Raw genomic sequence first — 17,664 nt, 5'->3', positions numbered from 1 at the left:
AATGGCAACGGATTGAAAAATTGAGTGGAAATGTAAACTCACCTTGGAACGAATGCACCGGATTTGTATAATTTTGGCCGGTAAACGATGGATGTTGGAATCCCGATGAAAAGGCATGTTGATGCGACTGTGAGACTAGATGATCATAGTGGGATGCCATTTGGTTTGCATCATTTCCCATCGGCGTTCCAGAATATTGCGGTGGTATTTGAAGTCCACTCAATGAACTTAACGATGGCGGCATGCTTGATATACCCGAACCGGCATGTTTTCGCAATCGTGCCCTTCTGTTGCTGAACCATACCTGTAAGGAATTCGTTTTTGTTATAAACAGTTTTTTGTTGTTGTTGTTGTTCCAAATCCTCTTTTGAGGTCATACGAACTTGAATTCTTGCTTCAGTTAAACCGGTTGATTGGGCGAGCTCTTCCCTCGTATAGACATCCGGATATTGGGTCCTAGCAAATGCCCTTTCAAGTGCTTCGAGTTGATCACCGGAAAATGTTGTTCTTGATCTGCGCTGCTTTCGCTTCAGTGGGATTCCTGGTTCGGATTCGGTGTCACTTGAATCAGTACTGCGTCCTATGATCATAATACAAGAAGACATTTTTGTCGTTAGTTAACTTTCCGCTAAGAAAAGGTTTTAAATTTGAACTAAGGGTTAAAAGGTTCGGAAAGCTAGAATGAAATTACGGCCGTTAGCCACCTGTTATTGACATTGATACTTATAACAAAATCTTTTAAGCAGTTACAGACGGCAGACTTCCATCGATCAAAGTATTTTTAATCTGTTGATTTCAAATCTTGTACTTCAATTTTTTTAACATGCATTTTACTATATTAAGGACTATATTAAACATAGCTTGTCATTATTTTTGTCGTCGTTATCGATAACAGATGAATAGCCCTATCTGACAGGTTACAACGAATGGCTACTAGAGAGATGTAGGTCACGCAGATCGCCATTTAATTAGATAAGCGGGAACACACCTTTTCCATACAAACAAATTCACCAAAATTTAATTTGTATGGCGTGGTGAATTTTTTGTATGAAACGTGGTGTGTAACCCGCGTATCTGCATCTGTGTGACCTCCTCAAAGTATACAGTCTTGGCTAAGATGACGTCTGGAACGCCGTTTCGACAGCCGTCATCTTAGCATCTCTCTGATGGTTAGTCGTTCTTAAAGATTCGTCGGCAGCACCATACCACTGAATCAAGAATTAGAACCGATTTTTTAACGTAGAGCCGGCCAAAATTGTCATATAAACGCAGTAGTACCAACTTTACAAACTTAATTTAGTGAGAAGTTTTGACATATACGTCAGTGCTATGGCAGCACATACGCCGTAGAGATTCATAATGTCCTTAAACTCACAAAACGTATCTAGTGTAGATATGAAAAAATGTACAGTGAACAGCAGTGACACATTTAACCTGGTGTAGAAGCTGTAGAAGACACATCCGGAACAACGACCAAAATAAGCAATGAGCCCTGGCAGTCAAAAACTAATTTAAAGATAATAAAAGGAAAGTATCAGACTGCTGACTTAGAGGCTAAATAAGAAAAAGACTCAATTGATTCATCTTCCCGGCCAGCTGTCTGTGAATGGTTGAATCATTTCGAGTGCGATTTATATAATGAATGTAAGAAATCTACAAAACATCACAAACGAAATAAACATTTATCGATCAAATCAATCAATTTGCATTAATTCCATTGAAAACCCTCTCCATTTCGTCAGTCATGTATCTGAACACACAAGAAACACAACCATCTCCACGAAAATATATAGCTGATTGTAAACCACCACATATCCATTCATTATACGAACCAGTATAAACCAATATGGCTGGCATTTGACAGCTAAACTTTTAGTACATAAACATTCAGTCGGTCTGTGATCTCTGTGATATAAATTACGAAAAATTCAACAAATTAAAGGTATGGGATTGCAGTTTCAGTGATTTTTAGCGTCGCAATTTGATAATTTACATGTGAATGTTGAGTGTTTGGTATTTCTGTCCGTAAAATTCGTTTGTTTTGGTGTGAATGCACAAACTGCACTTTCGTCATCCAACCTCTAACGTCAAAATAAAATGAGTTTTAGATTTTCATCGTGATTGTTTTCGATTTAATTGTTTTTTCGCCTTCGAGAAAAGAAAATATTCTGAAAATCTAGATCGTAATGCCACCGGCCAAGCGCAATCTAAAACCATTTTCGCGGATTAATCAAAATACAGTGCTTATGAACGGTGCGAGAGAACAATACGCTCTTATTACCGGAACTGTGGATTAACGCCCCTCAAAGAAACGATTTGCAATTGGAATTTAAAATATGCCGAGTTTATGCCTCGTAAAATTTCTGTTAATTGACTTAGTGTTGGCAGAACAGTTGCGGTGCACACAGTCGTTCAAGAATTAAATTGTGTGTAGTTTCGCATACTAAAACTTAATGTACACAAAAACAATTTTCAGTATGACGACGGCCGATAGTCACACCTTGAACATGAACATTTCAGTGAATCAAAATGTAAACACTACAAGCACACCAGACCCGTATATATTAGGTTGTGTTTAAATTATCCACTTAAATTAGATAAAACGAAACAGATGAGTATACAATGTTTCTTATATCGAAACCTTTGAGTGTACGGCTCGGTTATCAACGAAATTCCATAATTTTAAACGGAGAGTGATTATGTTCCCATTTCTGATTGATCAGTAGTTCGTGGTTGATTATTTGTATTTTGTTGACAATGAGATTACTTGACACAAGTGAAAACGAATATTTCAATCCGTTCGTTGTACGATATGTATGATACCACCAGAATACTCTTAAATATTCTATTTCGTGAATAGCAATCAGTCGTATGAAGGACTTAAATGATTGATGTTAAATATCCCCTAAAAACTGTCTATTACTAAAGGCAATGTGTGGTATCCTGGTAACGTAGACATTTGGTAACCGGTAAACCAAGAAGTCAATTTTATATTTTTGGTTACCTGGAAGAAATAGTAGATTACTATACTAGGGAAGTAATTTGATATTTCGTATCCAGAGGAGTAAAAGCATCAGATGGTATCAGCCCGACTTCTTGGTTTACCGGTAACCAATCGTGCTACGAGATGTCAAAATACTTCCCAAGTGAAGTATGCTATTTCATTTTACGAACGAGGTAAAGGATTTTCCCCAGGAAGGGAATGGCCCTATTACCTTGTTAGAACGCATGCAATGCCAATGGCCAAAGCTATCATTTATGACCGATTGTCTACACTTCATACCGATCCAGTTAGCAGAATCGTCTGTGATTGATAGAAATAATAAGCGATCCTGTGAATCTAGTAGGAAACAATATTTTTTACCGGGAAATCAAACCTTCATCGGGTGGGAAATGCATATACCGCTAATTGTTTCAAAAATCCGAAAAAACGGCGTGAGTAAAATCTCAGAGAAAAATCAACCGATTTTTGTGATTCGTCTTTTGTTGTGTAAGGAATAGATGGAAGTATAAGATAGGGTACAATGAAGTTCGATGCCCCTCACGTCACGGCACCGACACTGGCCCAAAAGCAAAAATTTTTTGAAAATACGAAAAACGTCCCCATTTGTCAGTCAGATTTTTAAGGTCATGTTTAGTGTCAATCGAAAGGTAATTTCATTGGCTTTCAACGAGCCCCATCTTGCTACGACTTCGACTTCCCTATATTTCTTATTAATGTTTAAAGTTAGAGGTTTAACATCCGAAAATTATTCTTCAAGTCCAGTTGCAGTGACAAATATGGTCACTGTGTACCGGGGAATCTATGATTCGCAGGAAGAAAATACTTTTGTATATACCTGGTTGGTCTCATCATTCACATGAATTGTCATTTGTAGTAAGGACTATTCACTGTATGGCAGTTGCGTACGAAAAAGACAAAAATCTTTCAAGTTTCTTTAAGAAAGCAAGTCATTTATAAAATCTTCTGTCCTGCCTTTAATGTCCATTCTGAAGTGCCACAGAAAAGTCACGAATTACACGATTCAGATTCCATAAACTAATAAATATGTGTGCTCAACAACAATAATAATGTCTGAATAACGACAAAACAATTCATTTTCACGTGATTCCAGTGAGGACACCATTGCATAAAATTCAAGTGCCTTAGAAAAGTGTTTTATCGAAAGCGAAATATGTCAGAGTTTGCCAATAAAATTGTGTGTAGGGCTCACTGGAAGTGATAAGAAAAAATCAAACTGTTGGGTAATTTTTTGTTTGCTATCTTTATGAGAGTCGCATAGCACCGTATACGTCTTCGTCACCTTTGAGTCAATTTTCTATTTTTACAATTCCGCTAAAATTTGATAATTTTTTCGATTCGCTAAATTCGCGCAGAGAATGGATGGTTTTGTTTGATTGTTGTATTTGATCAAATTACTCGCCTAGGCGCCTTCAACTCATGTAAAGATCGGTAAACTAAACAAATATTAACCTTGTTCACAGCACTTGAATTAGCTGATTGGTCATGGGTTCACACACCGAAGAGAAACTGGAGAAACACCTGAAACTCCTCAAAGAAGAATACACGAAACTTCAGCGCAACTATGGTGAATTGGAACGAAAGTACAGTAAATTGGCGGCTGCTAGCGGAGATGCCGATGTCGGTGAATTTAGCAGTTTTGTGTCCCGTTTGGCAATGACCGTAGCGACACTGCACGGAAAGACCACATATTCTGACATAGTGATAAAGTTTCAAGATGAAACACCAATACCAGCACACAAATTCGTATTGAATGCGAGATCGGAGGTGTGGCGAGAAGAGGTGCTAGCCAATTTAACCGAATTGGATTGGTCAGATTTAGAGACGGACGTAGGTTTTGCGCTGCTGCGTTGGATATACACCGATGTGATTGACCTGCAACACGATTCCATTGCGTTGGGTCTGCTGAGGGCTAGCCATCGTTTCAAATTGCCTGGCCTGAAGGGATTGTGTGAACGAGCATTGGTCTCGTCAGTTGGTGTGCGGTCGTGTGTACGATTTTATTGCGTTGCAGAGGAAGTGGAATCGTCCATTTTGTTGGATTACTGTTCCGGACTGATTTCGACTCATTGGGACGATTTGACTCCACAAGATTTTGAGCACATGTCTGGTCCGTTGCTCTACAAAATGCTCAAAAGCAAGTCCAAATTTCCGTTGCATTCGGCCGTCAGATTGTTGCGGGAAGATGTGGTCTTTCTGTGCCTAGTCGAGAATGATCACATGTTGTCGGAAATGGTCAACAGTGTGTCACCACAGGGCCAGTTGGCATTGGGATTGGCACTAATTGGTCGGAGCAGAGGCATCGCAGAACTTTTAATCAAAAATGGTAAGGCCAACGTTAATGCATTCAATGCAGACGGCAGTTCATTGTTGATTGATGCTGTAAAACGCGGTGATGCCTTTGCTGCAAATTTCCTGTTGGACAACGACTGTAAAGTGAATTTAGCTGATCGGAAGACCGACGACACTGCGCTGCATTTGATTTGTACTCACTCCGAGGCAACGACCGATCCGAATACGTATAAGGACATGGTGTTGTTCGGGAAGACGCTACTTCAAAATCAGGCCGATCCAAATTTACAAAATTCACAAGGATACACCCCACTGCATTTGGCTATAATGAGCCATCACAGCGAAATGATTGATTTGCTATTGGATCGTCAAGACATCAACACAAATCTACGAACGAATGACGACAAATGTGCCTTACAATTCGCGCTTATTCCACCATACACCGACGGTCCACCATTTCAATTAGCCAGACGATTGTTGGACAAGGGAGCTGATCCATTGCATTTGTTTGTGGAGAATAGTAACAGTTTGCTGCAAGTATTAGCCCGATCAGATCTGCAACCTGCCTGTCTATTTATGGTCGAACATTCCGATCTCAATCACTGTAACAAAAGTGGTCACACCGCCTTGCACATAGCTTGTGAAATGGGCCTGCCTGAACTAACATTAGCACTGCTACAGAATGGAGCATCACCCAATATACAGTCCGGCACGCCTGACAACAAGACAGCCCTACATTTTGCAGTCGAATCGCATCAACAGGACATCATTGAAATATTCGTTCAGCACAAGGAGAATTGCGGAACGAATGAGGCTCCTGATTTTAATTTGAAAAACAACGACGGCGATTCACCTCTAAGTCTTGCTCTGACCATGGGAAAAAATGCCTTGGTTCCCATTTTGATAAAGGGAGGTGCCGATGTGAATGCTAGAAATGGTCAAGATTTAACTTTGCTGCACCAGGCAATCATGAAGCAGGACGCTGACACTGCCGTATTTTTGATAAATCAAAACGCTGACATCAACGCATTCACCGGCGATCAAGAATCACCACTTCAATTAGCTATTCATTGTCGTCTACCGACAGTTGTTGATGCCCTATGTTCCAAAGGCGTTGCGTTTAGTGCACCAGACATAAAGGGTGATCCACCACTGTGGGCTGCATTGGATTCGGATCAGGAAGACATTGCAAATGTGCTAGTGAAACACGGAGTCGACACAGATTGTTGGTCACCGGGACCGGATGGATGTCAGCAGACCTTACTGCATCGAGCGATTGACGAGAATAAGGAGTCAGCTGCAGTGTTTTTGATAAAAAGTGCTTGTGATCTGGATTCGCCACGTCAATTGGGACCGAATGGAGAAGGAAGCGAAGAAGTGAAATCGAAATCGTCACCGTTGCATCTGTGCTGCGAATGGGGCCTGACGCGTGTGCTTCAAACTTTGATCGATCATGGTGCTAATGTGAATGCAGTTGACTGCGATAAGAAGACACCACTGCATGTGGCTATCGAAAACCATCACGACGATTTGATTACAATTCTACTTTGTCATCCAAGCATCGACCTGAAATTGCGCGATAAAAATGGACAAACGACTTTTGCTGCTGCGTTGACCGTTCGCAATATCAAGGCGGCACAAAATATTTTGGAACGGTTACCAAATGCTGCTGAGCAGATGGATCAACGAGGTCGAAATTTTCTACATTTGGCGATCATGAAGGACGACCTGGAAAGTGTTCTATTTCTGCTATCGATTCAAGTGGACGTCAATTCACGTGTGCACGATGTGAATCAAACGCCACCACTTCATTTGGCTGCTGCATCCAAAAATGAGATGTTGGTGCGAAACCTAATTTTAGCCGGTGCTAGAGTGAACGACAAGGATTCCACTAATAAGACTGCCCTTCATATAGCAGCCGAACGTGGTCAACTGGCTGCCGTTTCAGCGTTGCTAAGGTAAATTCTTCTTATTATCAATCATTTTCGTCTAACACATTTAGCCAAGTAGAACTGTTTCCCATGGCACGATTTCAATGAAACTAAATACAATTCCTCCAACAGTAACGGTGCCGATTACGATGCCTGTGACAATGATGGTAACAACGCTCTACACATTGCCGTCCGGGAAGGTCACTTATCGATCGTTCGCGAATTGCTCACCGAAAGTCAATGCAATGCCGAAGCAATCAATCTGAAAGGACGTAATCCAATGCATGAATTGTGCCACAGCGGTAAAGACACGACGGCGGCAACAATTTGTGAACTATTCTTGGAATGTATGCCAAAGTATCCGATAAATGCGACCGATTTGAATGGAAATACTCCGTTATTGCTGGCGTTCGTTCGCGGTCAGGCACCGTTGTGTAAAGTGTTGGTCAAGAATGGAGCCTGCCTGGGTGCGGAGAATCGAGAAGGTGTCAACATTTTCAACTTTAAATTGGCAACAAACCAGTTGCTGTTCAAATTGTTGGATCAACTGCCACAAGAGTCGCCGTGGGCAACGTCAGAATTGTGCCAAGAGTGCGGAACAAAATTTGGACTGACGATGAGGAAGCATCATTGTCGCCACTGTGGACGGATTTTGTGCAGTAATTGTTCGAAAACGGACGTTCCCATTCTTAAGTTTAATATCACAAAGCCGGTGCGCGTTTGTGGCGTATGTTTCGATGTGCTCAAAGTGGGTAGTGGGTAGACAGAAATATACATTCATGCAACACCATCCTTAGGTAGGAATCGAACAAAGACACTTTCTTCATTCTATGTAACAGAATCGTCGAAAATAATTTTTTTTTATTTGTTTCCATTTTTACAAGAAAAATCATTTTCCCTTTTCATTAAATAATTTATCTTATACGTTTTGTGTATAAAATGTGTTAATCAGAAATAAATAAAACGAAAAAAATAATTATTGCTTGGCTTTCATCGCTCTCATAGCAATCCTTATCATCGTTTGGGAAATTTTCTTTCATCTGTCTGAAAAGTGCGTATTAAACGGATTTATGGAAGAAAGACAACATTTAATGAAGAATTAGAAACATCGTTTTCTTCGTTGTGCGTCATCCATTTTTAGGTAAGTTCGATTTTCAACTTTAATAAAGAAAAATCCATGCATGCTTCAAAAACGTACTTTTCTTCTTTAAAGCACTACTTTCGACGCCGTTAGCATGCAAAAACCCTTACATAACTCGGTACAAAAATTAAAATTATCGTTTTTGTATGCTTAATGACTTCGGCTTCGCCTCGGATCAACAAAATTCACACAAAAACGTCACTTTTTATTTAGTTTTCCCTAGTCATGTAATTGTACATTACGTCCGAGGTTCAAAATTTCCCCTTTGGGTCGGGCCACAACATCCCCACTCGTCAAAATAAAAATTTGGAACTTCGTACATACAGTGCTCTGGTCGGTAAATGCAAGAAATGAAATAAAAAAATTTCATTTACCGACCCGAAGCACGTAATAGTATCTTACGTCACTGTTTGTAAATATTTGCTTAGGCAAGTGTGAGGTTTGCGGAACGAGCCGAAGGCGAGTGGAGTAATCACACGTGCCTAAACAAGCATTTACAAGCAGGGACGTAACACATTTTATCTGTCTAGAACGATAATCTCGAGCTTATCACTCTAGGGAGTTTTTGTTTATCTCGATATATCTGTTCTCGACAGATAAAATATGATATGCACCTATTGCCAGACTGTTATTTTAACGTATAGGCATTATGGCCCACGCCTTCGGCTATGGCAATAATGTCCTACACGTCAAAATACCAATCTTGGCAACAGGTGCATAATGTATATTACATGTGTGCATTTTCCCTGTCACAAGCAGTGATGTAAAGTGCACTTTACCGTGCATAAGCATGTAAATAACTATTACATGCTGAGGGCTTGGAAAGAATTGCTTGATACATGAAAAGTACAGTTTTCGACGCAAGTAGCATGTAAAATCCATTACGCAACTATGCATAACAAGATTAAATGTCTCGTTTTCGTGTGTTTATTGACCTCGGCTTCACATCGGATCAACAAAATTCACACGAAAGCTCCACTTTTCAACTATTTATCCCTTTTTTATGTGAATAACTATCACATGCGTCGGGAAAAACAAGTTTTCTGAGTGCAAACCACATAAGTGAACAAATCAGTCGGTTTACACTTGTAAGGAATGTATTTTAGGTTGAAAGTTTTTCGGATGGACTGAACATTTAGACAGAATCTAATCAATTTAGAATCTAATAGCCTCAAACTAACTCGCAAGAAGCCTGGATCGTTTTCAATTTAGAAATTGACATACTAACGTCTTTGTGTCAGAAAAAATACTACACTCACCTCAAAATACTTAGCACTTTTCGAGCTGTCAACTTCTACGATGCTTGGTATTTTTATCAGAAAAATCTATCTTGCAAGTATTAATTGGCTTTTTCTTGTAAATAAACTAAACATGCGCCCTAGATGTTGCTTTGTGAAGATATTGGAACTTTTAAGAAAAACAACCAAAGACACGAATTTCTTCCTTGGATAGTATGCCAGGAACCGTGGAAAAACTGGCTGAAATCTCAACATCCAGCAACGGTCAAAATCCCGCTAAGCAAAGTTCGAAAAGTACTGGCTCCAGCTTTCCGAAATGACGTCATTTCTTAAAATCAGTTTAATATTGTCAGTGTGAGGTAACCTCAAAGTTTAGGATTTTTCCAGGTCACTTTTCCCCGCCATTTTGTTCCACTTGAAAAGAAGTTGCTTCATGAAATTTTGGTATTTAATCCGGCTTTCAAATAAAAAATAGTTTCTTACAGAGAGAAGAACATAAGAAATTCCAACAAGAACGAAGTTTTGTAGCCCGAGGAGCGCCTTTCAACAAAACATTTTTGAGCGCTTGACTAACATAAGTTTATAGGACACCTCGTAAGCCGACCAAGAGACAGAGACAACATAAATAAGCAATGTGCTCTGGGTATGAGGTCTTATATAGGTAAAAGTATGAAGCAAATGAAGTAAAAGATTTGGTATCAAACGGTTGTAAGTATTTAACGCTCTCTCACATTGGTAAAATCAAAAGAAGTGACATACTTGCCGCATGTTTTCGTGATAGACCTAACATTTATGTCTACGAAGAAATCTACGGGGATGTTACGAATTTCTGTTAGTTGCAAAGTATTTTTGATAATCATTCTCAATTTTATATATATCTTAGCGTAGAGATACAGAATCTTCGTCTTATTTTCAACAAGGCATCCGTCCTACGACAAATTTATAAATAAACACCCACACCGAGATATAATACCAATAATGACTGCAAGGAATAAAATGTTACCGCGCGCGCTTAATTATTTTTTTTGAAATTTCTGTCGGTCATTCTCAGATGATACACAATTTCGCAATCATTAAGCGACTAAATCTCAGCCAAAAAAAAAATATTTCATAAATCTATTGATTTTGACACACACGTTATGGGTATTGGATAAGGAATTATAATGCATAACATAGTCTCTCTTCCTCTGTATAAAATCGTCTATCATTTTCTGTATATTATTTAATGCGGCAAATTAAAAGGGGATTATAAAAGTAAAGGTTACCAGAATTTTATAAAGCGTCGGATTAGAGAAACGGAAATGCATTGGTGGTATTATGTATAGACAATGTAGCCATCGAATCGATATTTTGTGATAAAAAGTTTTATTCAAAGATTGATGATAGGGATGTGCTATATGATAATGTTTCCTTATGAATATGTGGTCTGTGTTCGGTGAATGGTGTCGTACCGAACGTTGGATGGGATTCATAGGAAATTTTCGGTTAACCATTTTTTGACGGGGAAAATAATTCAATGACAGTGTACGAACAAGAAGACATTTAATTTTCCAGAATTTTCCAGTAAATTTGGTCAGACCATTAGTCTTGTTACATGACAATTTCGCCGTCATCGGGGCTTCATAACGTGACCCACTTGTAAACTGATACTATACCCACTTCGCGTTATTTTACTTGTATAATACGAGTCAATTTAATCCTCAAATCGTATAAGCCTGCTGCCTTGCTCTATTTCAGCTTAATGTTTTGATTCTTGAATTTATACTGTTGATTGTATTGTGCAGGGTATTAAAGTTCTGAATCTTAATTCACTTCCAATTGAAGAAAATATAAATCCCAGAGAGAACATTGTGAGAAGTGCATTCAGAGAGAAAAACAAGGAACACGACCAAACAAAACGATGGAAATGCTTTTGTAGTTTTACCGCCTCTTAGAGACGATATTGTTGAAAATAATATTAATAAAAAATAAAAACGAAACAAAAATCTTGTCGGTTCAAGATAGATATGCCAGTAAAATGTATACATACGAGAAATGGAAAAACATTAATTCATCAGAACGAAATTGCGTTATTTGTTTTTAATGCGTTTTCAGTTGAAAATTTCTGATGTGCCAACAATACCGCCGTTCAGAATGAAGGAAATTTGATTTTAATTTTCTGGTTAAATTCATCAGTTATTAGCACCGTACGAACTACTAATATGTTTAATATGCGACCCTTGTACGAGACAAGCTTGCGATAGTATGAACTTAATTGTACAGAAGATTTCGTATTGGTCTACACATTTGGATATCGACGAGTATGACGTTTTCAGCTCGAGCCGAAGACGAGGCGTGTAATTACATAAAATAACAACCTTCAAACCATTACACAGTTCATATAATTTTACTGGTGAAGACACCAGGCAACGTGAATTAATCAGCTGCGGAAAACTAGTTCTGGAAGGTATAGCGAGTAAAAATTTGTCGCAATCTATTTCATATATAAGTAAGATAGGGTAACTGCACCGGTTACTAGCATGTCACCAATATATTGGTCGAATCATTTACTTCTATTGATCTGAGTATTTTTAACAGATTGATGCAAAATCTATTACTTCATTAATTTCTACGTGCAAGAACTTGCCTTTATTCAAGCGGTATAAGAGAGAATTCATCTTTTAATTAGGTCGGCGCAGTCTCTAACAAATGAAACAGCCATCTGCAAAAGATTAATTGATTGATATATCAAAATCTCATGTGCAGTCCACATTGTGGACACTACGTTGACCATTAATTTTAACTGAACTCTTTTCGGACCATGTTATAGCGTGCGATGTTATTTAATGACAAACACATTCCATGCATAATTGTCTCTATAATGTTTCCGACCATGTCAGCAATAACAATTGTCGGTATTTCAAATGTCTTACACCATCATACCTACTTATTATCCCATAAGACTAACCGCATGTAAAAACTAAGTGCCTGCCTATTAAGAAGTGATACAGTAAAAGGACACACCATAATCAAACGCATATGTTTCCTTGACTTCACACTTTTTTTTACAGAAGAAAAAAGATTTGAAAGAACAGAAAAATCAGCATGTGTGGCAGTGTGGCTGTTTAATCGAGCTAACAAGTAAAGTTAGATGACAAAACGGTAGCATTGAAAATGCCATAAAATTCAATAAGTTTTGTTTGGTTATTCAAATAACTTTGGTTGGCTGGTTGACTGGTTCCGATAAGCAAAGAATATCAAATTTTATGTCATAATTTTGTAAAGAAATTTCATAAATATTTGAGAAGGCCGGAGAACGCACACAAAGCGACCGCTTGAATTTCAATTAAGTGTTGGGGTAAAAGTTATAAATTTATTTAATTGGTTGCAGATGATGTTTTCAAATTATCGTGTCGTTTATGGAAGGACATTTTTATGCTAATTTTATTCTGTAAATTGGGGGTGACTGAAAAAGTTTATGGAAATTAAAAGTTTGTCGTTTCGCTTTTATGGGTTAATCGAATAATAAATATTTGATCGGTAGGATGCGATTGAAGTTTTATCAGCAGTCGATAATAATTTATTTCCGGGAAGTGGATGTATCGTCTACGACATTTTTTTTTATGTATTTCAGTCAGAGTTGTGAGACTTAAAAAAAAGATAATTATGCCAGAAAATCAATACGGCCTCCAAAATTTGAAATACTCAAAGCTTTTCAATGTTGAGTTGAGAAATGGAGGGACAGACTTTGATTATTTATTTCAGTTTGTATAATGTGTAATGAAGTGTGTTTTCAGCGTTCGCGAGTCAATTTCAGCTAATGAAATGATGAGACACTTGACCCTTTACCAATATAAATTGTATTAGGATTTAATTAAAAGTTTTACTTCTTCTGTTTAACATATCGGCCAATGTTTAACTGGATCATTTAACATACATTCTTCTTATTTTCGTCATCGTTTTAGATAGCAGATGACCTAGAGACTCGAAAATTATTCAGTTTCACTAAAATTGCGAACACGTCTCGTAAAAGGTTAAAAGTAATTATTTTGGCTGATTAAGGCATTAGGCCTTGTCAATGTGCGATTTAGACTTTGAAAGAAATCAGCCGATCGTAAATTAGTTTAACGTTATAACAGCTATGTAGTCTTAAATCCGAGATGCAATTCGACCACTTTAACTTCATATGAAGATGAGGAGAGTATGACACCTTGTATCTAGATTAGATTAGAAGAAATGTGTCAGGGAGCTAAATTATCACAGCACTGATGCTAAAAACTAACGTGGGTGTTTGTTTGGTTTATTTATTAAACTGTTGAAGGACCCATGACTTCTTGAAACGAAAAGAAAACAAGACATAAGATTCTTTATCTATGGGTTATAAAAATGAGATTTATTAAATACTTTGCGTTACTAAAAAAGAAACTGTCTCGAGTTGTATATGAGTAAAATACTAGCAAATTTTCTCTATTCGAATATACCTTTTAGAAATGACAAATAATACTACAAAAACAGCTACCGTCAAAACGCGTGAAAGTAAAGAGTGTCACAACTTTGAACAATATCGTAACTTACCTTACTTGTCTGTTGAATATGTGATAGCGACAAGGAGTATGTTGAAAGTTATGATATTGTTCAACATTACGTGTTTTGACGGTATCAAGTCTAGCACATCTTTTGTTCCAATGAATTTTTTCAACTGTGTGATACAGAAATTTTAGCCAGAAAATATGGGCTCGCTATAAGATTTAATAGTTCACTGCAACCAGGGCTTACTTTTGGAATGCTGAAAATTCCGACAAACTCCAAGAAATTATATTTTGTTCTTTTCCAAATTTTTCGAGATTTTCAGAATGTTTAAAAATTACAGTCGAAGAAATTTAGTTTTCGGGTTTTCCAAAGGTATTAATCTTATTTAACCCACACTTTATCCCACAGCAATGGAATCCACAAATTTAAATTTAGTTAACTCAGCGGTCGCAATGACGGCGCTGCAGTCACGATTTCAAAATGTGATATAGGGTGGATAAATTAAATTTTGGTTTTGGTTACATTTTCTCTTGGTTTTTAATTATTACATCAGGCTTCTAAATTAAGAGTACCTTTATGCAATATAAACCGTTTGAGTTTGAAAAAAGATGTTTTGTATCAGTGAACGATATAGGAAAGCGTTCAGTACGTCTCAACATACAAAAGAACGTAAAATATAATTGTACATTTAGCCACCCTACGTCCGTCATCGCTTCTATTGTCTTCAAAAACATATTGTGTGCTTGTCATGATATGTATCAGACGTTTGTTTATTTATGTGTCTCATCTAAAATGCTGGCCAGCAAAATTTTGATCATTAAATTCAACGGCCAAATTGATCTAAATGTTAAAATAATTGAAAATAATAGTGAAGTTAATGTGGTTTTGTTTTCTCTTCATAAAGGAATTTGCATCAGTTCGATGTAAAGTGCGGAGCACCATTAGAAAAAAAAAAACTTGTCGCTGAAGAATGATCAAAAAGTTGCTGGACGCAGTAGCTACAATTAATGCTTATTATTTATAATAAATTAGTGTTAGTGTCAGTATTTTCCGTTTGTCTAGTTTTCAGTTTCAGTTTTAGTAAAAATGTTTGTGAAGTTTACTGTTGTGAGTTTTTGTGCAGAAGTGAGTGAATGGGTGAATGGATCTGTGCGTGAGCCGGTGGATTGAGGTTTGAATTTCATTAAAATGTTGATTTTTGTTCTTCTTTTTGGTTTCATTTGTTTGCTTGATTTTTTGCAAAAAGTTTACCCTCCCTACCGTAGAGCGCACACAATAACAAAACTCTCGACACTGTCGTTCCTGACGAGTCCCCCAGTGTTCTGTTTCCACATAAAATTCACGGGAATTTTATGGAAGTGAACTAGTGAGTTTTGAGATTAGCTGGACGAAACGGTGTCTCTAGGTACTTTAGGGATAACGCGACTTAGACAATTTGACTTTGATCGGTTTAACGTAATTTTGACTTAACGACGACAGAGATTTGGCCTTTTTGTGTTGTTTTCTGATTTGTCGAAATACGTCAGACGAATGGTTCGCGATTAGTATAATAGCTTCGCGCTGTGGGATAGTGCTAATGTTAGAAATAGTCCGTTGCGCGATTGTAACGTTAAAAAGCACTTCGCATATGTCAGAGTCACGGATGTTTGCAAAATTTATGCAATCAACCTTAAAATGGTGAATCTGTTCATGATGTGTCTGAAATATTCTTGAAATATTATTTCCGGTAAGTTTATATTCTACAAATAATCTAAATAAAAAGTCTAACTTGAAAACTCATTTCAAGAAAATGTTAGGCTCGAGGCAGGGGACGTGGTAGACGCGGATTGCCATCAAATGGTCACTAGTGACTCGACATATTTGACGAAGTTCCTATGGGAACCGATGCCACCACGAACACATTCAATAAATCAAATTTATGAATTTGCCAAGAAGCAATGGAAACGGGCCGCGAACGGCATTCTGCTGAAACACTATTTTCACAACCATCGACCGCACATGTTGGTGTTCGAGGTGGCCTTGGGACCGGTGGTGCATTTCATCACCGCTGATCTGATTACCGGTTCGTTTTGGTCAATAATTTACCCGTTGCTCGACTGCCGATCAACATCACGGATAGTCAACTGCAGCGATCGATGGAAAGAGAAGAGGAAAATTAGCCGCACGTCAATTGGAAACCGTGTGCACATCCCGAATGGCTGTTGTTTGAAATCGAAAATAAACCTGATGATTCGCCGTGTTCAAGTGGAAATCGCCAATCAAATGATCAGTCCACCAGACATTGCCACAAGACATTCGGTGGTTAGTATTGTAAAACTAAAAAAGTAAAAGATTTATCGTCAAACACTGAACTATACTTCTAGCATGCAATTGAATATGGGCGAAGGCAAGACGTCTGTGATCGTGCCGATTTTGGCGTCCCAATTGGCAGATGATTCGGACGTATTAGGACGTATTCTTCCCTATTTTATAAAAATTCTTAAAAGTACTTTCCTCAACATCTGCCACTTGTGACGCAAAATTTTTTTGGTAAAATTTTGTTTCTAGAATTTCTTTGGTCAAATTTTTGCTGTTACAGTTTTTGCGTACAAGCGGAGAATGCGTCACCTCCAGCGATATCAGTTGTTTTGGAAGTATGCACAGGGATGCGTCACTTTTACTCTTTTAAGTGTTTTTGACTGATATCAGTTCTTTTGGAAGAATTAGTAGATTGAAAAATTTGAAAAATTTGATAAATTTAAAAAATTTGAAAATTTTGAAAATTTTTGAAATTTTTGAAAAGTTTTGACAATTTTTGAAATTTTTGAAATTTTTTTAAAATTTTGAATTTTTTTTTAAATTTTGAAAAAAATTTCAAAATTTAAAAAAAAATTAAAATTTTAGCTATATACTAACTATATACGTCAATATAGCTATATATAGGTCAACATAGCTATATAATAACTATATATAGGTCAATATAGCTATATATAGGTCAATATAGTCATCTACTAACTATATATAGGTCAATATAGCTATATACTAACTATATATAGGTCAATGTAACTATATATGTCAATATAGCTTTATACTAACTATACATAGGTCAATGTAACTACATATGTCAATATAGCTATATACTAACTATATATAGGTCAATGTAGCTATATACTAATTATATAGGTCAACATATCTATATATAGGTCAATATAGTCATATACTAACCATATATAGGTCAATATTGCTATATAGTAACTATATATAGGTCAATATAGCTATATATAGGTTAATATAGGTCAATATAGCTACATATAGGTTAATATAGCTATATATAGGTCAATATAGTCATATAATAACTATATATAGGTCAATGTAGCTATATAATAACTATATATATGTCAATATAGTCATATACTAACTATATATAGGTCAACATAGCTATATATAGGTAAATATAGCTATATATAAGTCAATATAGCTATATATAGATCAATATAGTCATATACTAACTATATATAGGTCAATATAGTTATATATAGGTCAATATAGCTA

At 37.0% G+C, this 17,664-nt stretch overlaps 2 protein-coding genes across 5 annotated transcripts in view; one reads left to right on the top strand and one right to left on the bottom strand.

Annotated features, from left to right (window-relative positions):
* The window catches only part of LOC119066120 (protein gooseberry-neuro), a 42,570-nt gene that overhangs the window by 434 nt on the left and 24,472 nt on the right, over positions 1-17,664 (bottom strand). For both annotated transcript variants that reach the window (XM_037168403.1, XM_037168404.1), the window contains 2 exons: positions 384-580; positions 43-304 (listed from right to left, as the gene is read on the bottom strand). In XM_037168403.1, coding sequence (XP_037024298.1) covers positions 43-304; positions 384-580 — 459 coding nt within the window. The remainder of the gene's footprint in view (positions 1-42; positions 305-383; positions 581-17,664) is intronic.
* On the top strand, positions 1,834-8,196 carry LOC119066118 (rabankyrin-5). 3 transcript variants are annotated; one of them, XM_037168400.1, is made up of 4 exons: positions 1,843-1,942; positions 4,486-4,711; positions 4,793-7,272; positions 7,378-8,196. In XM_037168400.1, the coding sequence occupies exons 2-4, from the start codon at positions 4,508-4,510 to the stop codon at positions 8,006-8,008; spliced, it is 3,315 nt and encodes a 1,104-aa protein (XP_037024295.1). In that variant the 5' UTR covers positions 1,843-1,942; positions 4,486-4,507; the 3' UTR covers positions 8,009-8,196. The 3 variants fall into 3 exon arrangements, with proteins under 3 accessions (XP_037024294.1, XP_037024295.1, XP_037024296.1); XM_037168401.1 differs by lacking the exon at positions 1,843-1,942 and having other exon boundaries at positions 4,575-4,711; positions 4,793-4,833; positions 4,868-7,272; XM_037168399.1 differs by having other exon boundaries at positions 1,834-1,942; positions 4,486-7,272.

This window comes from Bradysia coprophila, chromosome IV (genome assembly GCF_014529535.1).
Source record: "Bradysia coprophila strain Holo2 chromosome IV, BU_Bcop_v1, whole genome shotgun sequence".
NCBI lineage: Eukaryota > Metazoa > Arthropoda > Insecta > Diptera > Sciaridae > Bradysia > Bradysia coprophila.
This window is presented reverse-complemented; position numbering and strand designations above follow the sequence as displayed.

Excerpts from the sequence above, each read along its gene's own strand:
- LOC119066118 (XM_037168399.1), top strand. The coding sequence starts at position 4,508 with ATGGGTTCACACACCGAAGAGAAACTGGAGAAACACCTGAAACTCCTC. Across the intron at positions 7,273-7,377 it reads GCCGTTTCAGCGTTGCTAAG|TAACGGTGCCGATTACGATG; the intron begins GTAAATTCTTCT and ends TTCCTCCAACAG.